This window comes from Cheilinus undulatus, linkage group 11, assembly GCF_018320785.1.
Source record: "Cheilinus undulatus linkage group 11, ASM1832078v1, whole genome shotgun sequence".
Lineage (NCBI taxonomy): Eukaryota > Metazoa > Chordata > Actinopteri > Labriformes > Labridae > Cheilinus > Cheilinus undulatus.
In genome coordinates this window covers 49,855,201-49,879,269 of record NC_054875.1, presented here as the reverse complement: position 1 = coordinate 49,879,269, position 24,069 = coordinate 49,855,201, and the positions used below count along the sequence as shown (strand labels likewise).

The 24,069-nt window shown below is 41.8% G+C and overlaps 1 protein-coding gene across 1 annotated transcript; it reads left to right on the top strand.

Moving 5' to 3' along the window:
• Nucleotides 1–3,786: 3,786 nt before the first annotated feature.
• Nucleotides 3,787–23,450, top strand: mecp2 (methyl CpG binding protein 2). The gene is made up of 6 exons (XM_041800003.1): nucleotides 3,787–3,808; nucleotides 14,738–14,915; nucleotides 15,488–15,684; nucleotides 15,764–15,957; nucleotides 16,063–16,199; nucleotides 18,813–23,450. Exons 2-6 carry the CDS (start codon nucleotides 14,892–14,894, stop codon nucleotides 21,339–21,341), a joined length of 3,081 nt encoding a protein of 1,026 aa, XP_041655937.1. The 5' UTR covers nucleotides 3,787–3,808; nucleotides 14,738–14,891; the 3' UTR covers nucleotides 21,342–23,450.
• Nucleotides 23,451–24,069: the final 619 nt, after the last annotated feature.

Sequence of the window (24,069 nt, the reverse complement as noted above, 5' to 3'; positions counted from 1 at the left end):
TAGGCTACATTCAGCTAATTCTATCCTTTTTAGCAATTGAATGTCATATTCAGCTGATTTATGCCATTTTATGCTATTTTTATGCTATCTTCAGCTATTCAAAGGCTATTTTAAGCTATTTTAGGCTACTTTCAGCTTATTTTGTCATTTTTTTTAGCTACTGAATGCCATTTTCAGCTACTTTAATGCTATTTTCAGCTATTTTAAGCTAATTTAGGCTACTTTCAGCTTATTTTGTCCTTTTTAGGTATTGAATGCCATTTTCAGCTGATTTTATGCCATTTTATTCTATTTTTATGCTATTTTCAGCTATTTTTAGGCTACTTTCAGCTATTCTTTAGCTACTTTAAGCTATTTTGAGCTACTTTCAGCTTATTTTATTCTTTTTAGCTATTGAATGCCATTTTCAGCTACTTTTACACCATTTTATTCTATTTTATGCTATTTTTATGCCATTTTTGGCTATTTTAAGGCTACTTTCAGCTATTCCTAAGCTATTTTTAAGTACTTTCAGCTATTCTTAAGTTAATTTCAGGCTACTTTCAGCTTACTTTATTCCTTTTAGCGATTGAATGCCATTTTCAGCTACTTTTATGTTATTTTATGCTACTTTCAGATATTTTAGGGCTACTTTCAGCTATTCCTGAGCTGCTTCCAGCTATTTTAGGCTACTTTTAGCTTATTTTATTCTTTTTAGCTATTGAATGCTATTTTCAGCTACTTTTATGCCATTTTATTCTATTTTATGCTACTTTTATGCTATTTTCACCTATTGTAAGGCTTCTTTCAGCTATTCTAAAGCTATTTTCAGCTATTTTGGGTTATTTTCAGCTATTCTTAAGCTATTTTCAGCAATTTATAGGCTATTTTCAGCTATTTTTAGGCTACTTTTAGCTTATTTTATTCTTTTTAGCTATTGAATGCCGTTTCAGTGACTTTTATGCCTTTTTATTCTATTTTTTGCTACTTTTATGCTATTTTCACCTATTGTAAGGCTTCTTTCAGCTATTCTTAAGCTATTTTCAGCTATTTGGGGTTATTTTCAGCTATTCTTAAGCTATTTTCAGCAATTCATAGGCTATTTTCAGCTATTTTTAGGCTACTTTTAGCTTATTTTCTTCTTTTTTGCTATTGAATGCCGTTTCAGTGACTTTTATGCCATTTTATTCTATTTTATGCTATTTTTATGCTTTTCAGCTATTTTCAGCAGTTCTTCCATAATTCAGCTCACCGCATCCCCACACAGTTTCAGCTGAAATTACATGATCTAGTTAATGATGATGATTTATACAAAATCACAGCTGCCCATTTGTAGGTCTAAAGTAGGCTTCCTGATAGCTCTGATAATTAAAAAATAAATGTATTTTCCCCACATGTGAACACACACATTTTAAAGAGGCCTGTGTCCATGAATAAAATATCATCAGAGCATGCTTGATGGTGAAATAGTCAGTTTACTAAACCTGTACATTTTAGCTGAATCCATCCTACTGAGGTTTACCTGTGCAGGTGAGACTCAAACATCAGCTCTAGCTTTAATGTGCACAAAGGTCAACATGTGGAAACCAGCTGTGATGCCACAGAAACAGTTAGCCTGTCTGTGCTGCCACCTGCTGGTTCATCATGTCACTGCAGCTCCCGGACGGCAGTGACGCCATCAAGAAGAAAAACTTTATTGATTCTGAGGGTTTAGAGATGTGGACATAAACTGTGTTTTGTAAATCTATGAACCAGAGTGAATTTAATTAAACTAAAACTGAATGAATATGTTTGTTGAATAACTTTTTTTCCATGGGGACTTGCTGGCTAAAATTAGATCTTTGATGATAAAAAATAAGTAAAGTTTTGCCACTGAGACTAAAACTGGACTACAGTGTTAGTGCTGGACTGTTGGATGGTCTTAATCCATATTCCTCCACTGTATCGGCCTATAATCTGAAACAAACATTCAAGGCATGTTGGAATATTCCTCAGTGTATTGTAAATTAAAGTATTGATAGTGTTTTGAAATGAGTGATTTACATTTACATCAGTTTTACAATATGGCAAATATAATGAGTAAAAAATGGAATCATTGTTTTGACTAAAATGTAAGGACCTTTTATTGGCCGAAACGTTAGTGACTCTGTAGACTTGAACTACAAAGGTTAAGAATGACTAAAATGTGACTAAAACTAAAATGCTTTTTAATCTTTAGACTAAAACTTAAAAGAAGCTGCCATAACACTGCTATGAGCTGTAAAGTATCTACCACTCATTTTTTGGTGTCTCCATGTGTGTTTATTTTGGTTGGATATAGAAAAACTCATTATTATACCAAGTAGCTCCAGAGTTCAGTTAAAAGAAAATGATATAATATTCTTCTATAACAACGGGAAAGCAATTTTTCAAAAAATAAATAGATTTTAAATTTATTTATTTATTTATTTTTACAAAATATTTTATATTGCCGAAGGTAAATGGACTTAACTAGAAAAGCACTTGGAGAGCGCAGACTTAGCCATTAGCCCTATCTCCCAATAGTGAAGAATCCTTTCAAACATTCCTGGATGTGTCCCCATGTGCCCCCCACCACAGCATTCACTGATTACTCCCTCCCCGGTGGGGTGGAAACACAATGAGGCAAAGCATTGGTTTTGCTACGGGTGCCAATAAATGCACCCATGGTCTGACTGGACGACAGGAAGTCATGTCAGAGGATGAATATTCCTCTATTCCTCCCAGCATTGTGAGTATTCTCGCTACAATTCGCTGTCTTTCTCTCTGTTATGCTCCGACTCGTCTCCTCAACCGGGTGTGCGTCTTTCAAACTCTATAAACTCCAAAACTTTGAATAGGAACATGCCCAAAAAAGCTGCTGGGATTGAAGTTACTCATGTCCGCCATCTCCTGGTGTAAAGTGGTAACAGCGCAGACCTCCACCATTAGCCCTATCTCCCAATAGTACAGAATCCTTAAAAACATTCCTGAATCCAGACGGTGATCCGGATCACTCCCAAAATCTAATCAGTTCTCCCTTATGCCATTTGTGACATTTCCTGAAAATTTCATCAAAATCCATCCACAACTTTTTAAGTTATGTTGCTTACAAACTAACAAAATAACCCAACAGATCACATAACCTCCTTGGCGGAGGTAAAAATGACCAAAAATACAACAGTTTAGAACAGAAATAGTACATTATATTTGCTCACTGTGTGGACTGAAAGACAAAAAGGCAAAGAGAGCACTGGACATTTATGAAATTTTAAACATATTTATTTAAAATTGATAGTGATCCCCCTATGTATATATGTCTGTACTGGTTAATTCATTTAAATTAGCATTTAAAATCCACCCCCATGAAATACAGACATTTACCTTCACCACTAGTATAATCCAATGAGGGACAGCACTGATAGAAAGGGTGCATATGTGGGACTCTAGTCTTTATCCTGTCACTGTAAATATTTTTTTTTGTAAAATGTTCTGCCTTTAACTAGTAGAAAAAAAATATTTACAGTAAAAACTTTGGTTAATTCAGGCCCCTAAAAGCTTTAATAAAAACTCTGGTGTCATTCTTCACACACCTTAGTATCTGTGCCCTGAACGTCACTTGAGTTCAAATCTCGCGGGACTACACCACCCCTGCGCTGAGTTGACCTCCGCCTTACGCAGCTCTCGCGGTGTTTGCTCACTGACGGCGGATGGAAATGGAGTCAGAGGGGGCGGGGTGCAGCAGAAGCAGAGATGTTTGGAGGCTTTTTTTTAATATAAAATTATTTATTTAAATAAAAATGGCCGCCGTGGAGAGCGGAGAGGAGAGACTGTAAGTGAGGTTTTTACATTTTATCCTCCATAAAGAGCCGCCGCTGCCGCCGTCTCTGCCCGCCGCTGACTGTTTTCTATCGTGTGTTTTATTGAAGTGAAAGTGCGTTGATTTTTACCCCGGCCTGTCTCCGCGGAGCGGGGTTAGCGGGAATACGTCACCAACTCACGGCTAAGAGTGCCCTGTAGCTGCTGTAGCCGAGCCGAGCGGAGCGGGGGGACAGCTTAGTTTGGCCCGCCGTTAGCGCGCCACAGGGCCGCTCAGTCTCCCACACACCTCCCGGGACGTCAGGCCGGCGTGTCCGCCTCAAACGCCCCAGCCCCGGTCACCCGCGCTGTGTCCGCCCGCCTCCGTCACACAGGCTGCTAGTTAACACGGAGCTAGCTGTTAGCAAACAGAGAGAGTGTGTTTATCAGAGGGAAGTGCAGCTCAGTAACCCGGGTTAACCCCCCTTCACGAACACCGACTCACAGCCCGGGTTATGGCCCTCTCACCCCGCCCCCTTCAGCGCTAGATAAACTCACTGTTTAACCTGATTAGCCTCAGTGCCGCCGAGCCAGGCAGCTAACTGAGGGTCAGGCTGGGGATCGAACCTGGGACTCTACAGGAGCTGCTCACTTCCTGTTCCTGCTCCATCACCTCCACCTGCAGCTCCATCACACTCAGGGCCCCTAACCTGAGGGTCGAGGCCCCCAGATGGAGAATAAACGTGCAGTTCAGTGTGATTAGTAATATCAGCTGTGTTAAAATTTTAGCTCATAGTAGAGAAACAAAACAAAAGCAAGCAGGAACATGTGATTTAAGGCTCAGATTGTAGGGCTGGGTAATTCATCCAGTTTGAGTGTAACTAAGATCTTGGCTTCCCATGATTTAATAAATAGGATAATTGAGATTAAACGATTAATATGAGGCATGCCATGCTGCTGCATCCTGTCCATAGGTATTCACCCTATTTACACAATTCATAAACAGAGATTTATATCTGTAATCTGCGATTATAAAGGACAATATTCTGATTGTGATAACGCTGTAATCCACGAATGGTATTGTGAGTCTACTTGCTTTGTTATCAAAAAAAAAAACAAAAACACAGTAGTAGTAGTAGTTTATAAGTGTGTATTTATCAACTCAAAACATAAAAATATTAAGTAGAATAAAAGCTACAATACCTGAAAATAATGCAATGTGCAGTACTGTTTTCAAAATAACTTAGCAGGGGCGTAGCACAGGGGGGAAAAAGGGTACTGATTACCCCAGCCCACAGTAGGGAGGGGTCCTTGAGGAGCCTGCAATTAAAAGTGTGTTTTTATCTATATTTTTTAGTAATTAGTGTCATTATTGAATCAAAAACGGGTCAAGAGCAGTGTTAATTTTGCCGATGAAAACTGTGACTAAAAATGTTCATCAACAGCCTTTTTTTCCATGACAAAAACTAGACTAAGACTAACAAAAACAGACCTGTGATGACTAAAACTGAAAAAAACTAAGTTTAGTTTTCATCAAGCGGACTAAAACTAGACTAAAATGTTTTGATCTTTAGTCGACTAAAACTAGACTAAAATGTTTTGATTTTTAGTCGACTAAAACTAGACTAAAATGTTTTGATCTTTAGTCGACTAAAACTAGACTAAAATGTTTTGATCTTTAGTCGACTAAAACTAGACTAAAATGTTTTGATTTTTAGTCGACTAAAACTAGACTAAAATGTTTTGATCTTTAGTCGACTAAAACTAGACTAAAATGTTTTGATCTTTAGTCGACTAAAACTAGACTAAAATGTTTTGAGTTTCTTTGACTAAAACTAGACTAAAATGTTTTGATCTTTAGTCGACTAAAACTAGACTAAAATGTTTTGATCTTTAGTCGACTAAAACTAGACTAAAATGTTTTGATTTTTAGTCGACTAAAACTAGACTAAAATGTTTTGATCTTTAGTCGACTAAAACTAGACTAAAATGTTTTGATTTTTAGTCGACTAAAACTAGACTAAAATGTTTTGATCTTTAGTCGACTAAAACTAGCCTAAAATGTTTTGATCTTTAGTCGACTAAAACTAGACTAAAATGTTTTGAGTTTCTTTGACAAAAACTAGACTAAAATGTTTTGATCTTTAGTCGACTAAAACTAGACTAAAATGTTTTGATTTTTTGTCGACTGAAACTAGACTAAAATGTTTTGATCTTTAGTCGACTAAAACTAGACTAAAATGTTTTGATTTTTTGTCGACTAAAACTAGACTAAAATGTTTTGATCTTTAGTCGACTAAAACTAGACTGAAATGTTTTGAGTTTCTTTGACTAAAACTAGACTAAAATGTTTTGATCTTTAGTCGACTAAAACCAGACTAAAATGTTTGATCTTTAGTCGACTAAAACTAGACTAAAATGTTTGATCTTTAGTCGACTAAAACTAGACTAAAATGTTTGATCTTTAGTCGACTAAAACTAGACTAAAATGTTTGATCTTTAGTCGACTAAAACTAGACTAAAATGTTTTGAGTTTTCTTCAACTAAAACTAAAAACGATAGCGATAAATAAATGTAACTTTAACTTTAAATGCATTTTATTTGAAGACTAAAACTAAGAATAAAATTTTAAAAAGCTGCCAAAATTAACACTGATCAATAGACTGAAATTTGCTGTGTAATATTCTCTCTGGGGGCCCCAAATCCCTAGCTATGCCCCTGTAACTTAGTATATCCAAAAAAATATATATTTTTTTCCTTTTTGAAAATAATGGTAATTCTACAAAGTGTAATAATGTCACTATTGTAGACCTAAAAGCCTTTTTTGCCTTTTTTTTTGAAACCTTTGAAGTTTGTGCAGCACTAATGGCATGTGATAAAGGCTGCCCCATCACCTGTGCTCTCCCCATCACCTGTGCTCTCCCCATCACCTGTACTCTCCTTTATAAAGCATGTCTTCATTTATCTCCATTGAGCCATGCTTGGAGTGGAGGGGATCACGGATCTTTTCAGAGATCTGGATTATCCGTCTCAGCTCGGTAATAACATCCAGTCTTTTGGCTCGTGCCGGAGACAGATCTTGCTGTGGAAACCTAAAGACTGACTAGAAAGGGAGCCATCTGCTCAGGAGTGTGCGGTGTAGACGGGCTACGGTAAAATCATCCTGTATTTTAACCCTCTGAGACCAACGTCATATATGACAAGAAGAGGCACACTTTGTAAAATGTTAGGTAACTTTTGAACCACAAGCCACTAACTTTTTCCTCTTCCAGTCCTTAGTTGTGCCATTCTAGTGACGCTGTCCACACCTTCGTAGCTCTTATGGAGGCTTTATGAGCAAGCCTGGAACTTGTGTGACTTTCCTGGGACTTCAAAGATTAAATCCGCACCAGTACCTTAGATACTGAACGTCTTTTTATCCATTTTTCAACAGTTCCTGCCGCTAGCAGCTAATGTTGTCCGCCATATTGTCTGCTTTGTATTTGACAATGCATTGTGACTGCTATGGCAGGCTGTTCCGTCGTTATGTCATATTTTGTCAAACTGTGCTTGTACGTCCTAGAGCAGACGTCCTGGACCGTCTATAATGGAGAGACAGAGACACAGAGAGGCCGTGTCGTGTCCCTCTGTGTCTCTGCTGACAGGGACGGCTTTGAATAATGGCTCAAATAAAGACAACACAAAGAAGAGCAAAGACTCTTTTTGGAAATATGTGAATATTTTAAGACTTTTTGTCACAGAATGATTTTTTTTAAATTTTGGTCCCCAAGAGATGGGAGAACAAATCTGTGTTAAAAAAAAGTCTTAGCCAATTATATTTACTGTGTTGCACATAAAAATCTTTGAGTTGTAATTTCTGTTTAGTTTTTCTTTTGTCTTTATAGTCAGGGTTGCCAGGTCTGGGTGACCAATCTAGCCCAAAAGCCAATAAAAACTAGCACAAAACCAAGCCTGGAGCTGAAATTCAACATAAGGCGGTAAAACCTCTGCTATGCTGCTTCTGAAGATATCATAAATGAGTCCAATCAACCTGCAGACAAAAAAATCTACACGCAGCAGTACGTAAAAAGTAGTCCAATTCTGTGGGAAAACTACAGACCTGGCAACCCTGTTAATGGGTCCATAATTTAAAAACATCCAGTGACATTACTGCAGCTCACACATTCTGAAAGCCCAGGTTGTCCTGACTGTGACCACAGGGTTGATGCTTTACAAGCTTTTAAAGACTAAAAGTCCAGGAGAGACTGGATTAATTGATAAATTAGTCTGTCTTGGGTCAAAATAAACTACTAAAAAAATAATCAGGTGTAAAACCAAGAGAGTTTTGAGATAATGTTAAAGTCACAGATTAAAATATCAGCTGCTGAGTGCCAGAATGCAGGCATCTTTATACGATCCAGAACTTGGCTAAATCCATTTTAAAGACTGATGTGATGTTCAGAATAAAGTGTAGCTGGTGTTTGAGATTCTCTGAAAGTGAAACTAAGCAGCGTTCAGGAAATACTCAACAGGAAACACGCTATATTTCATGAGGCTGGGCTCTAAATGATTTACCATATCTTGAAGTGAACCATCCCCCCTTTAAAACAGTCAGATAAAGTGTTTTAGATGATTTAGGGCTGAAGTTTGAATGAAATGTAGAGGCTGAAGCAGTGAGGCCGTCTGTGAGGATCAGCTGGTTGATCAACGGCTTCAGAGGTTTTAATCTGCAGAGAATCGACCAGTTATGATGATCGCCTTTAGTTTAGGACAGGGGTTTCCAAAGTGTGTGAGAGTGAGCCTCCCCTAAGAAGAACTGATTCATTCGGTGAACCCCCACCCACAAAGATGATTCACATTTTTAAAAAATTAGACAACATTTCAAACATTTATGTGTAATCTTTAAACATTTTTAACATTCATATATTTTGGATATTTTGGTTTGCAAATGTTCTTAAACATCTACCTTTCCCTCTTATTCAGTTATAATGCCATTAAAACCCCTTTTTCATATTTTTTGGGCCATTTTACAACTTCTTTTTAGTTCTTTTCCCCCATTTTTTCCACTTTTATCCCATTCTTGCCCTTTTTCACCTTTTGGCCCATTTAAGCTACCTTTCATCATTAAATATCCTTTTTTCCCATTTTTTCTTTTGCTCATTTTTGTGACGTCTTTTTGCCACTTTTTCCCAAGTTTTGACACTTTTATCCCATTTTTTGCCCTTTTTTAAAATCATTTTTGCCACTTTCATCCATTTCAGCTATGCTTTGCTATGAAATACCACTTGTTTCCTTTTTTTCCCAAATTTTTGCCTCTTCTTTTTGCCACTTTTTCCCATCTTGCACCTTTTCACATTTTTTTTGCCCATTTAAACTACCCTTTGCCATTACATACCACTTGTTTCCTCTTTTTTTTTTTTAACCCATTTTTGCCACTCTTGCCTGCTTTTTGCCCATTTAAGTCACTTTCCACTCATTTCTTTGTCACTTCTCACCCATTTCTGCTACTTTCTGACCATTTTTCCATTTTTACTCCCAATTTTCACCCATTTTTTTGCTGCTTTTTGTCCATTTTTTCCACCTTTAACCTATTTTTATTGCTACTTCCAGCTGTTTTTGCCTCTTTTTACCTCTTAGATCATGGCTCTTGCAAAGGTATTTTCAATCATGTGGCTCTTTGGTTGAGTACCACTGCTCTATAGCGTAGTCCCTATGGTAATTATAAGTTTATCCATTTAGCTCCATACACAGCAGAGGTTAGCAAAGCAAACCAACTTTTTTCAAGAGGGTCTGGCTGCAGCCCTCGAGCAAAACTCTACGCTGGGGCGAAACCTCTACGCAGGGGCATGACGTCATTGCCTAAGGCTACGCCAAGGTGTGCAGCGTGTTAGCTGTTGTTAGCATGACTACAACGCTGTGCTTATGACACATTAGCATTGCACATTAGCATTGCCCCAGCGTACGGGTCTACGCTATTAAACCCCAACCGGTTCGGTTTAGGTGTTTAAATCTGACTGGTTAGGTTTAGGGTCAGCCTGTCGGCAAGTGGATAGAGCTGAAATTTCGTCGCGGGTAAAATACGTCACGCCCCAGCGTAGAGGTGTCGCCCCAACGTAGAGGTTTCGCCCCAGCGTAGAGGTTTTACTCCAGCGTAGAGGTTTTACTCCAGCGTAGAGGTTTTGCTCCAGCGTAGAGGTTTTACTCCAGCGTAGAGGTTTTGCCCCAGCGTAGAGGTTTTACTCCAGCGTAGAGGTGTCGCCCCAACATAGAGGTTTCGCCCCAGCTTAGAGGTTTTACTCCAGCGTAGAGGTTTTACTCCAGCCTAGAGTCTCCAACCAAACGCCCCAGCATAGAGGTTTTACTCCAGTGTAGAGGTTTCGCCCCAGCATAGAGGTTTTACTCCAGCGTAGAGGTCTCCAACCGAACGCCCCAGCGTAGAGGTCTCCAACCGAACGCCCCAGCGTAGAGGTCTCCAACCGAACGCCCCAGCGTAGAGGTTTGTCCGAGGGCTGCACCCAGATGCCTCTGACTTTTTTCAGGTTTATGGTTCTGTGCCTCCCCTGAAGCTCTGTGGCGCCCCCCAGGGGAGGCCCGCCTCACACTTTGAAAACCCCCGGTTTAGGACATTTATCATCACAGCTGGGAACCCTTATTGATGGTGCATTCAGGGACACCCTCAGTGTCAGTAAAACGCAGCCCTCACCAGAGAACGACCATACTTAGGCTGGTTACACAACAAGACCATTTTAAAATCTTGACCGATTCTAAAAAGATCATTTTAATTAGTTTTTCCATCTTAAAATCCTCTGAAAAAGCACCAAAGGTGATTAAACAGACACGAGATCTCACAGAATCTCACGGGATCAAACGTGACTTCAGAGGAAAAACAAACATGGAGGACGATCGACGTCCTCAGCAGTCTGTCTGTTCTTTTCTGGTCTTTAATGAGACATCATAAAGGCGCTTGTGTTGGCGCCATAGTTAGATAAGCTAGACCTCTTTTTCAGTATCAGAGAGCGGCTGTGATTATGTTTGAGAGCTGTAAAAGAGCAGATCTCATGGTGACTCTACCTGCTCTGCTCGCTCTCATTGGCTAATATATGGCAGGTATTCAGTCAGAGGTAGCCCCATCTGGACCGGGAGTATCAGTCATGTTGGATGTTCCAGATCAGGGAGGTTCCACTATGACTGGCAGCAGAATAGAAGTCACACTGACATGAGATGCTTGAGGATTATTTGGACAAACAAATGGTTGGAACCAGCCACAAACTGGGACATGCTGGAAAAGAGGTCAGCAGCTTAAATGCTGCAGTCTGGAGGACCTCTGGTGTGAAGCAGAAATGAGATAAGGAGTTTTGTTTCTGCACTGTCTGATTAGGCCTGGTTTACACTTCTGCATCCACTGGTGTGTCCCCAGCTCTGCACAGGTGTGCCTAACGAAGACTTTTAGATTGAACTGATCACTCAACTATGCAAATGCAAAACTTTTGTCTTAACTTTAAACACAGCCAGTGAGCCCGGTGACATTATTTATATGTTAGAATAAATAAAAATGCATGAGGGCGTTAGTAGAGCAGGCATCTGTATGCAGGCTTGAGTTCTTGACACACTGGCTAAAGGACTGGTTCCCAGTCTTTGGTGCACGCTTCCCCTCCACTCTTCCCCCCATTTATCCTGTCTCTTTTCAGCTGTCCTGTCCAAGTAAAGGCAGAAAAAACAGAATATTTTTAAAGCTATAAACAGGTTGGAAAGTAATGCAAGTGTTTGTTTCACAAAGGAGACGAAATGAGGAGAGAAAAGACGAAGGTTTTGATGGAAAAGGCTAAATGAGAGGCTAAAAATGTAAACTAGAGAAAAATCACTGCACAGCAGTAACTTTGAACACATTTGAAAAATGGGAATTTGTACCATATGTTATTACTACGATGAAGAACTGTAACCAGGCCTGCCCACAGATCTGGACCCCTGAAAACCCCCAGAGAATGGGTGTCAGGATTTATTGATCATATCAGTGTGTGTGTGTGTGTTGGATCAGTAGCACTGGTGCTAGCATCCTGGCTAACAGTTACCTCATTAAGAGCTGGTGTTAAAGTTATTGATTTGTGCTATTTCTAACCGAGTTAAACATTTTTCTACCCAGTCTTGCCACTTCTTTTGACTGCTTTTTTGCCACTTCTTATTACTACTTTTGACCCATTTTTGCCATTTTTTGGAACTTTTTACCACATTTAACCCATTTAGCTACCTTTTTGCCACTTTTCACACAGTTTTGCTATTGTTTGGCCATTTTTTTTTGCCATTTTCTCATCACTTTTAACCCCTTTTACCACCTTTTAGTAACTTTAACCCTTTTTGCCACTTTTCTGCCACTTGTGATCTATTTTGCCACCTTTTTGCCCACTTTTGCCCTTTTTTCTTATCCTTTTGTATCCCATTTTTACCACCTTTTCACACGGTTAATCTTTTTACCAACATTTTCCATATTTTTCCATCACCTTTAACCCATTTTTGCCACTTTTTGCCGTCTCCATGATCCCCCAGTTGTCTGGGCCCCAGAAAGACCCCCCCTTTATCTCCCCTTATAGGCCACCTTGACTGCAAATTTATTTTAAAAGTCTATTTTGTATGGATTTAAATGTGGTGTGCCTTGAGATTCTGGCTTAACCTTAGGTGTGCCCTGGGCGAATAAAGTTTGAAAACCACTGGTGTAGGAGAAGCAGCTCTGTCTGTGCAGGGTAGGAGGTAAAAGCAGTGAGGAGAGAGACTGGAGGTCTGAGTGGAGGTGTGAGAGAAAGAGAGGGAGATGAACGTTTTTTTTGTCTGGGATGAGGGAGAATGGTGACGACAGCTGAAAAACCTAGCAGGAGTAATGTTGCCTTTAACCTTTCTGCCCTCCTCGGGCATTTTTGGCCATTATTTTCAACTTTTTTTTTTTTTTTTTTTTTTTTTAGATTTTTAATCATTTTGTCAATTTTACAGCTTGTGGCATGAATGTTTAAAGAAACTTTATTTTTTAGTTAAATTTTTGAAATCCAACATGTTTTCCTCTTAAATGTCATTCAGACTCTCTCAGTGAATTTTCTTCTCTCTGGACACCTTCGAGACAAAAATGTACACGAACAAAAAAACTGCTATTAAATCAGCATATATCAGTATTTTTTTCTACTTTTTTTCATAAATCTCTTAAACAACTTCAGACCTGCTCAAAACTACCAAACATTCAATAATTCTCAGAATTTTCAATCTCTCTCATCTCATCTCTCTCTGATCACCCCAAAGCCCCATCTTTCTACTATTTATTTAATGGAAAATAATTCACTTTTTCTGTTTTTTGCAATAAAAAAATGAAATATTTCAAATAATCAAACTGGGATTAAAAGGGTTAAAATTCTGAGAATTACTGAAAGTTGTTGAAGAGATTTATTTAAAAAAAGTATAAAAAAATATTGATGTATGCTGATTTAATGGCAGTTTTTCTTTAACATGTACATTTTTGCCTTGAAGGTGTCCAGAGGGTGCGCTAATGTTAAAGCTGGCACTACAAAAAAATACAAATGCAATCAAATCAATTTTGTTGCTAATCTTTGACCCATCCAAGACTCTCATCACACCAAAGCCCCATCTTTCTGCTATTAATTTATGGAAAATAATTCACTTTTTGTGTTTTTTGTAGTGAAAAATAAAATATTTCAAATAATCAAACTGGCATTTAAAGGGTTAAAATCTTTTAAATTATTTACTATTTGGTAGATTTGAGCAGGTTTGAAGTTGTTTAAGAGATTTAAGAAAAAAAGTAGAGAAAAATATTGACGTATGCTGATTTAATGGCAGTTTTTCTGTATGTGTACATTTTTGCCTCCAAGGTGTCCAGAGGGTGGTAAATTTGAGGAGGGCACAAGGGTTAAGTTGCATATGCAGAAATAAACGTCCTGACTCCCCCAGACTCAGGCTGGGCTCCTGTATCTGCTCAACGGGTTAAAATAACACGTTAGCCCTCCTCTGTGCTGTTCAACAGTCAGGACTCTGCAGCAGGAAACACTTTTTACTTACAGCACTGAGGGTAAATAATCTTCAAGTTCAGAGGTTTTAGGACACGATGGTGTTGCATCAGTGCTGTGCTAGGTTTTGTTTCTGTGTCATGTCTCAGTCACTGATTGGCATACAATTCTCAACAAAGATAGTATGGGTGTGAGAGATGGCTCACTCCTCATCAGTCTCTGGAAAACAATGCCATGCATGCAAACACGCTCAAGACAAGAGCCAGATCCACAAAGAATTTATTGAACCAGAATTTAAAGAGAGTTTGCATCTGCTATTTTTTTCTGTTTTTGTATTGTATCCACAAAAAATGCTCTTATATGCCGGCATTAATACATAAAGTTTGGCAGCTGTGTGCAGTTACCATCTATGGCCATTAATGCAGACCTTTGTGAATTTAACTGCTCTTTGCAGTGAGGCTTGTAAGCTTAGGAAAGGAGCTTCTTGCACCAAATTTTAGAATTCCCCAGAATTTACATGCACACCAATAGAACCAGTGCACATGGATGCTGTCTGTTTTGCAGATGCCAGTGTTGATTCACCCTCTGCATGTACTCTTGTGTTAATTGGATGCGCTCTTTTTCTCTCATTTTCAAGGGTTAAGCAAACCAAAACAGCGCATTCCTCTTTTCTAGGATGACCCCAGGATTTAGTTGTGTCAGGTTTTAGTTTGGTTGAACTGACAGCGTACACTATGGTGCACAATCAAAGCTGAAGTCTTCAGGGCATCCGTGATGATCAAATCTAGTTTAAAATCCCACACAACATCCAGGTCAACTCCAAACTCTGCCTAACTCTGACAAATAACCAGTCAGTATGTTGTGACGTGTAGAGTGATTGAAATTGTATCTTGAATCTGTCATTTAGGATAAAAATCACTGAATGGCTATGACCAGATAAATCAGTGATGTAATGTTAATGTGCATAATGTTATCTGTTTCCTCAGGGAGGAGGGACAAGAGGGTGAGGAGGGGCCTGCAGTCCCTCAGCCCCCTGCAAGGTCCCACAGTAAGACCAAGAAGGGTCGTCGGGAGCGCCGCCAAGCCGACCGCGGGACTGAACCCACGACCGCACCCCAACCAGCTGCACTGCAGTCCCAAATGGAGGCGGAGCCACAGGCAGAGGTAGGTGTTCCCAAAAGGTAAAAGTTCACCCAGAGACAGTCTGGTCTGGTGTCTTCACATCCTCTGTGCAGCGGGGAGTCGCAAGAGTCTTGAGATGTTATTTAAAGAAAAAACAGGACTTGCTTTGCACCACCCCAGCCAGGCAGAGTACAGTTAGGACTATCAGACAGCCCAGTGCTGTTTCAACACAGCTAAAACCCATTCTTTATTTCCCACATCAAAACAAATCCAAAGCAATTTACAAAAGAAAAAATGAAATGAAGAGAAACCTCATGTTGCCACTCCGCGCTGTTCCACTTTTGAGGAGGTTCACATCAGGTATGTGTGTAGACTTTTGTGTAGATTTAGGGCTAACTGAACCTACAGTGCATGCTACGGCGCTGATTTAAAGCTGAAATATAAATGAGGCGTCTGTCATTATTAAATCTGGATAAAAATCCCTCAGAATGTCCAGATTAACTCCAAACTCTGCCTAAACCTGACCAATCTATGCATTGATTTGTTAGGACAGTTTTATCACCTTGTAAACAAAAATGACTAAATAAATACAAGTTGGTGTTACCTTCCTGCAGGTGTCAGAGCCACAGGCCGGCCCCTCAGAGGAGGCGGCTGGCAGCGAGTCAGCAGGTGTTCCTAAGCAGCGACGCTCGATCATCCGGGACCGGGGTCCATTGTACGATGACCCGTCGCTGCCTGAAGGCTGGACCCGCAAACTCAAACAGAGGAAGTCTGGACGCTCAGCGGGGAAGTTTGACGTTTACCTGATCAAGTAAGCCACACCCACTGCCGACGCTGTGTCAGGCTGTCATTGTAGTAGCGATAATTGTTGTTTTCATTTCACCGTTCAGCTCGGAGGGGAAGGCTTTTCGTTCCAAGGTGGAACTCATCGCTTACTTCCAGAAGGTTGGTGACACGACTACTGACCCCAATGATTTTGATTTCACTGTCACTGGACGTGGAAGCCCGTCCCGCCGTGAGAAACGTCCCCCCAAAAAGCCAAAGGTGGTAAAACCATCAGGCCGAGGCCGAGGGCGTCCCAAAGGTAATCTGGTTTTATCGAAAACTCCATTTGAAGATCAGAAACCACTCAGCTGAGCATTTAAATGTGACTTGGTCTCATTTTATGTGCTTTCTTGTGTGTTTGTAGGCAGCGGGAAGATGCGGCAGGCCACGGAGGGCGTGGCCATGAAACGTGTTGTTGAAAAATCCCCGGGCAAACTGCTGGTCAAGATGCCCTTCAGCAAGGCAGAGTCCTCTACCGGCACCACCTCCACTGCCTCAAAGGTACGAGTGCTCATTCAGTCTGATACAAACAAAGCAAAGAAGGACTGACTCTTTATGACAGGCAAAATTTTATGGTCTACTGAGAGGGATCTGTCTGCTGCTGTTCCATGACAGTTATGTTGGTAACAACATGAAACTCATATCATAGAGTCTCTGCACTGTCATAGTATTATACTGTGGTTTAAAGAAATAAGAGACTGTCTTTACAGTGCCCATAAAAAGTATTCACTCCATTCTCCTTTGCTAAACTGCTCAAGCTCTGTCAGGCTGTACAGGGAACAGGTGTGAACAGCCCTTTTCAAGTCCAGCCACAAACTCTCTCTTGGATTGAGGTCTGGGCTTTCGCTCGACCACTCCAGAACATTCCCCATTTCTGTGTAGCTTTCTCTGTAGGCTTTGGGCAAAATCTTCTCCACAGCCGTAGTTCTCTGTCGGACTGAATAAGACTGTCCTCCAGGATGTTCCTCTATTTAGCTGGATTCCTTTTACCCACTACCTTTACAAGCCTTCCAGGGCGGGCTGCTGAGAAGCATCCCCACAGTATGATGCTGCCACCACTGTGCTCTACAGTGGGGATGGTGTGTTTATTACAATACTTGAGACAGTGGTTCTCAAATGGTGTGGCAAATCTAGGCGTGCCTTGGGAATTTGTACAACCATATGCTATAAGTACAACTTTATAGCAAGTAGTGTGATCAGGCCTGCGTACAGATTTGGCCGGGGCCCCTGAACCAAAAAACACAGAGAATGCAGCCTCCCCAGGTGGGATCTATTGATATCAGTGCATGTGTGTTGGATCAGCAGCATTTTTGCCAATTTTTTATCACTTTTTACCTTTTTCTAGCTAGTGTTTGCATCTTTTAATCATTTTTTTACCACTGTTTTGCTACTTTTAACCGATTTTTGCTACATTATGCCAACTTTCACCCATTTTTTTGCCTTTGTTTGGCCACTTTTCTGCCATATTTTTCTTCCCTTTTAACCTATTTTTAATCACTTTTTTGCCACTGGTCACCCATTATTGCAACCTTTTTGATATTTTCATTCATTTTTGCCACTTTTAACCTATTTTCTGGCCACTTTTTTGCCAATTTTGCTATAGCTGGGACTTTCTTGCCAATTTTTCATCACTTTCAATCCCTTATAACCACCTTTTTGCAACTTTGAACCCATTATCGCAACATTGTGCCAACTCTGCCTATTTTTGCCTTTGTTCGGAAACTTTTTTCCCCATTTTTCCCACATTTTTTTCATCAGTTTTAAGCCATTTTATTGCCTTTGCCAAGTCTTTTTACCTTACTGACACTTTCAACACATTTTTGCTACTGGTAACCCATCTTTTGGACACTTTTTGCCATTTTTTTACTTTGTTTCACCACTTTTTGCCCAATTTCTGCCATGTTTTTGCATCACTTTAAACAATATGAATATGGTGCGCCTTGAGATTTTGGCTTAACCTTTGGTGTGCCTTGGGCAAAAAAAGTTTGAAAACCACTGACCTGAGACACATTCACTGCACTCAGGTGATCTTATGACTACTTGCACCAACTGGCTGAACCTCTGTTGAATCAATCAATCAATCAAGAACTTTATTTGTCCCCAGTCAGGGCGATTCAGTGTGCAAAAATATGGGGAGCATAAGAAACATAAAAGCAACATAAAACACGTAAGAAGGGTAGAACATCCAAGGGGATGAATTAGGTCAGTCACTTTAAAGGGGTGGGTTTTTATGAGGTCACTTATTTTACATTACTTATTTTTATTTAATTGGCATTACTTTCTAGAAAACTGCTTTCATTTTCACATTAAAGAGTTTTTTTGTAATTTTTTTATGTCATAAAGCCAAATTATATTGACCATAATTGATTTTATAAAAACAATAAAAAGGGTAAAACATCCAAGGGGGTGAAAACTTTTCATAGGCACTGTATCTTGACATCCTGGGACGCAACTAGAACTAAAGCCTTGGAACATACCAAGCCTTAATTCCAGAGAGAACAGCTGTTCAGTCCATCTCAGCTGCCATAGTAAGAGCTCCGTCTGAGGCGGTAAGAAAAAGAAATGTAGCGCCATCTTTTGTTTAAGGTGTAGAATGGACAGGAGCCTTCAGCTGCTGGTGAAATACCACTGCTCCGAGTGTTTTTTCACTTGCCCAGTGAGGTAGGGGGATCCTAGAGCAGGCTTTCTGCACTGGGATCAAGTACCCGGCCATAGAGGGTTTGATGGGGAGTTTAACCCTCGATGCGCTGCTGCCGGTGTGTTAAGGATAGAAACGTAAGTGTGCCAAATGATGCAACCCGCCACTCGGGCGCTGGTTTGTTTTGGGCTTCAGTTTAGTGGGCAGTTGTTTAAGAAAGAAAAGGATAGCAGGCAATAAGCATGTGAAATGATAGCAGTACTGCAAGTCTGATTTCATCTTGGCAAGGTGTAGGGGCAATCCCTGCAGTAGGGCTTATATGAATCTACAAATGCAACGTAACTCCAGATCCAAGAGCTGATTATCACAGCAGCAGAACTGATTCTCTTGGTGGAGGATGATATGTTTTAAGCATTATGAAACTGGGGAACAATGTTGGTACTAATTTTACTTACGGATGTGGTCATTTCCTGTAGGTGGTGTCTCCTGCGCTCGTGACCAAGTCCCGTCCAGGCAGAAAGAGGAAATCAGAACAGGAACCTACAGTTCCACCACAGACCGCCCCCAAGAAACGGGGCAGAAAACCCACCTCGGCTTCAGCAGCATCATCAGCTGCCACAGCATCCACCTCCTCAGCATCAGCCTCTGGTAGCTCTACAGCTGGCAGCTACACCGCAGCAGCCATTCTAGCCGCCGAGGCTAAACGAAGAGCAGCCAAGGAGTCTTCCACTAAACCTGTCGTCCAGGAAACAGCCCTGCCAATCAAAAAACGTAAAACAAGAGAGACAGTTGAAGAGAAGGAGAGTGTCCAGACACCCACTGCTTCGACAGCTGAGACTGAAAGAACGGCCACCACAGAGGGAGAGGGAGCTAAAGGGGAGGGAGTCGCTACCTCAGAGACTAAACCTGCCACCTCTGAGCAGAGCCAATCACATACACAGAAGCAGCCCACTTCTTCAGAAGAAGGCCAATCACACGGACACAAAACACATAGAGGAAGGAAGCACAAGGAGAAGACAGGAACAGCAGAAGGAGAAGGGGACAGAGGAAAAGAGGAAGCAGATGAAGATGTGGGTGATACTGGTGGAGAAGGAGGAGGAGGAGGGAGGAGTAGCAGCAGCAGCAGTAGCATTAGTCCATCAAAAAGACACAAAAGGAAGGAAAGGACACCTCACAAACACCACCATCACCACCACCACCACCACCATCATCATCGCCACCAACACTCCTCTTCCTCCACAGAAGATCAGCCTCCTCTTCCTCCAGCCTCTGCACCCCCAGAATCCTCTAACCAGTCCAGGCCTGAAGCTGAGCCCCAGACTGTGCCTCAACTTAGACCCCAGCCAACACAGCAGGCTCATTCCAGACCAAAGTCAAAGTCCGCCATTCAGCCCCCATCTGAACCCCGACATCCTCCCCCTCAACCACGCCACCCTCCCCAGCCGCATTCCCAGAACCAGTCACCAACTCAACCGCAGGCCCAAGCTCAGTTCCCATCAGCCCAGCCATCTCCTACAAGGCATGTCCTTCCACAGCTAAGTCCCCAACTCCCCCCGTCCCAAACCCAGACTCAGCCCCAAGCATCCCCCCAAAAAGCCCAGGCAAAGCCAGTCCACTCCTCAGCCCAGCACCAAACCCAGCTTCAGGCACAGCATGCTCCATCTCAGCCCCGACCCCCTCAGTCCTCATCAACCCTGCATGCTCATCCACCCCAAACAAGGCATCCACATCTGCAGACCCAGATCCCAACAGCCCTCCAATCCCAGACCCCGCACAGACACCCCTCCCAGCCCCAACCCCAGCTCAAACAATCTCTACCAGAGATGCGGCAGTCACTTCAGCCTCAGACCCAGCTCAAACAATCCCAACCTGAGACAAGGCAGTCACTTCAGCCTCAGTCTCAGGCCAGGACCCCTACCCAACTTCAATCCCTACCCAGGACCCAGCCTCAGAATCAACCCCAATCCAGGGTCCAACTTCAGAGTCAGTCCCAGGCCAGAACACCAACACAATTTCAAATTCAAACCCAACCCAGGACCCAACTGCAGCCTCAACCCCAGTCCAGAGTTCAAGTTCAGAGTCAGCCCCAATCCAGGACCCCGACCCAGCTTCAAACTCAAACCCAACACAGGACCCAACCGCAGCCTCAACTCCAGTCAAGATCATCTACCCAAATTCAGCCTGCACCCCAGTCCAGGACCCAACTTCAAACTCAACCCCAAGCCAGGACCCAACCGCAGACTCAATCCCTGTCCAGAATTCCCGCCCAACTTCAACCTCAAATGCAGCCAAGAACCTCTGCTCAGCTTCAACCTCACCTGGAGCCCAGGCATCAGGTGCAACCCCAACAGCAGATGAGACACCTTCCACAACATCAACCCCAGACTCAATACAGACCAGAACCCAGACAGCCATCCTCCCAGCAGAGACCATCCCAGTCCCAATCCCAGTCCCAACCTCAGTCCCAATCCCAGTCCCAAGCACAACCACACTTTCAGCGGATTCAAATGCAGCCGCGTTCCCAACCCCAACATCCTCCTCAGCTCACCAGGCCCCCTGTGCAGCACCTCTCATCCCACCGGCCAACTCCCAGCCTAACCAGGACCAACTTGGTCCCTGTTCTGCAGAACCAGAGCGAGCAGCCTCAAGATCTGAGCACCCCACGGCCGAGGGATCGAGGGAGCCTGCTGCCAAATCGAGAGGTCACTGTGGAAAGGGTCAGGGCGGAGGAGAGAAGGCAGCCAGTTGAAAGCAGAGAGGTTGTAGGAGGTGGAAGGGGGTCAAACAGTACCTTGAGGTCCATGCCTCCTGGACCTCCGGGAGTAGCCGGGGCAGGAGTCGGTCTTGTTCCTGGGGCAGAGGGTAGAGCTCGGCTCCGAGCAGAGCCTGAGGCAGCAGGTGAGGGGAGAGAGCTCAGAGACATTGTCCCCCAGTCTGCCGTCCCCTGCCCCAGTCGAGAGGAAACCGTTGAGTCCCGGACTGTGGTCAGTGAACGAGTCAGCTGATCAGTGAGGCTGGTGACCGATCAGCTGGCTGATGGACTAAGTCAGCACCCGTGGAAGAGGAGCGTTACTGGACTGTGTTTTCAGGTAGGATCGGTACTCAGAGCCTTTCCTCTGTCTGATTTTGTCTGAAGCCTCTGTAAAGTTCTGGATCTGAGAATCATCAAGGAACTGAGAGACTGCTGAAGACCAGAATGGATGGATGGCGTCTTTTTCTAGGAAAAAACAAACAAAAGGAAAACCGAAAAACAAGTGTGTGTGTGTATATAATCAAAAGGCAGCTGTTGTGTCCCGCTAGTCTCCGTAGGGAGGGGGGGAAGTAGTTTGGAACTAAAACCCAACGCTTAACAACACATTACTCTGAACGAAACGTTGCTTCCGGAATATAACCTCCTTTTTTAGTTGTATTTTGATAGTTTATTGTTTTGTCTCTGTTACAGCTTTAAACTCTGATATTATTGACTGATGGTCCCTTATTATCGTTGTGCTGCTGACTGACGGTTCCTTATTTCGTATTCTGCTCTTTACTGACAGTCCCTTACTGAAACTGACGGTCCCTTAATGAAACTAGTAATTTACTGAAAGCCTCGGAGGGGATGTGAGGCGGCGGTTTGCACCTTAAACTGGTTTCTCCTAAATCTTACAGTTTGTTTTCCACACATGGTTCCATCAAACCCATGATAGATAAAAAGGGGATCGATAATACTGTCCATCCTCGTCCACACTGCCCCCTTGAGGTAGCCGATCTGATGTATGAGCATGAACTGTTGACTCTACACAGATCTGAGTTTTTTCAGTCTCTGAAGCTAATGAGCAGCCCGCGGAGTTCTTGATGCGCCTTATCAGACTAGTCTGCTGTTTGATAAGAAATCCTGGACTGCTGCTTGTTTGTTCTTCGATTTTGTCAGACGCAGAGAGTCGTTCTTCCATGGCAGAGATTCTTCCACACCGGCCTTCATTGAATCTGTTTGTTTTGGTCGTCTTTTTGTTCCCAAAAGAAGCTCTTTCAGTGTCAACCAAACCCACTTTTACAGTAGCTTTATTTGAGTTTGTAGTCCAAATGAACGAGTGGGAGATGGAGTCATTTTTATCGTGTCTTCGTGTTGAATGTCTGGAACAGTTTGCACTCCTCCAGTTTGTACAATCAACCGCCTGCATGTCGCTCGGACACCCTGTAGGCCTTCAACCGGAGATGCACGTACGCAGAGTTTGACCTCGCCGGGGTTTCGCTGTCGGCCATGTTGGTGATGTGTACGTAGACAGAACCCAGGTGGAGGTCCGGTTCAGTTTCACGTGGAGTCAATGTGCTGGAGACAGGAACGCAAACTGTTCACTGAGCAGGAAACTAACTTCTGAGTCTGGGGGTTCAGATTTTAGAGCATGAAGGAGAAACAGAGCAAAGAATCACTTAACTCGGACCTATGTGCGTGTAGCGCTTCTTACATCTCTTTGGTTAGTGATCTATGGAGCTGTAGAAGAAGATAATTTCAGGATTTAGAAGTTAAACAAAATCTTAACCCTTTAGATCCCACTGGTCATGTGTTACTAACCTCAAATGATGGCAAAACAGCACAATTTTAGTATTCAAGAGGGTCCTATTTACCTAGTAATTTTGTAGAAATAAGTTGTAATTATCTAGTGATTTCTCAAGAATAAGCTGGTAATGAACTTGTAGTTAGTTTGAATTTACCAAGTAATAACTCTGGAAAATTAAGTAAGTATATACCTAGTATTAAAGTATTACTTAACAAGTATTACACTGTAAAATTGTGGAAATTCTCTGGTCATTAGGTCATAACCAAGCAGCAACCTCCAGTCCTGAAAAATGAAGCCAACGCGGAAGTGCAAAATACCCTCAACCTAAACGTTGTCATATTTTGACAGTTCTCTGGTAATTAGGGGGCATTTTACCGAGTAATTTCTAAGAAATAAGATGATGATTTTTTCATAAGCTGCTTGATAATACCCAGGTAATTTCTTTTTTGAACCCACTAAATTAAAGTGAGTTCTTCCTGAATAAATTTCAAGTGTTTTTTAGGGTTTAGGGTTAAGGGGTTTGGGTAGGATTAGGGCTGAAGGATGGGAGTCAGAGTAGGGTTAGGGGTTAAGGGTGAGGGTAGAAATCAGGGATTAGGGTGAAATACCACCTATCCTCCAGAAAATTGCCACAATATTACAAGGAATTACTGGATAATGGGGCACAGATGGCCTAGTGCAGTGATACTCAACCCGCGGCTCTCGAGCTGCATGTGGCTCTTTAGTGAGCAGTTGCGGCTCTTTTTTAAGGCTTATTTAAAAAAAAAAAAAACATAACTAACTGTCATCAGTAAAGATTCACGGTAAGTCATATCAATAAATCTATTACCCACACAAAGAAGACAGGTGTTAACTTCCATCCCTATTTCTGACTCTATCCACTGTTTTTCTCCTTAAAATACAGGCATAAAAAGCCTAAAATATACATTTTAAAAAAGGCATTGCTTGATAACTAATACCTTATTACTAGGTAAATACCTCCTTAATATTAAAGATAAGGATAAACTTTATTGTCCTCTAAGGGAAAAGTACAACTTAGTCGCTCACAGTCAACACATTCATCTAAAAAACCAGACAATACACAGAGACAGACATTACCATATTCCTGAGTTATTACTTGGTAAAATGCCAGCTTATTACAAAGTAATTACCACCTTACTCTTAAGAAATTACTAGATAAATACCAATTATTACT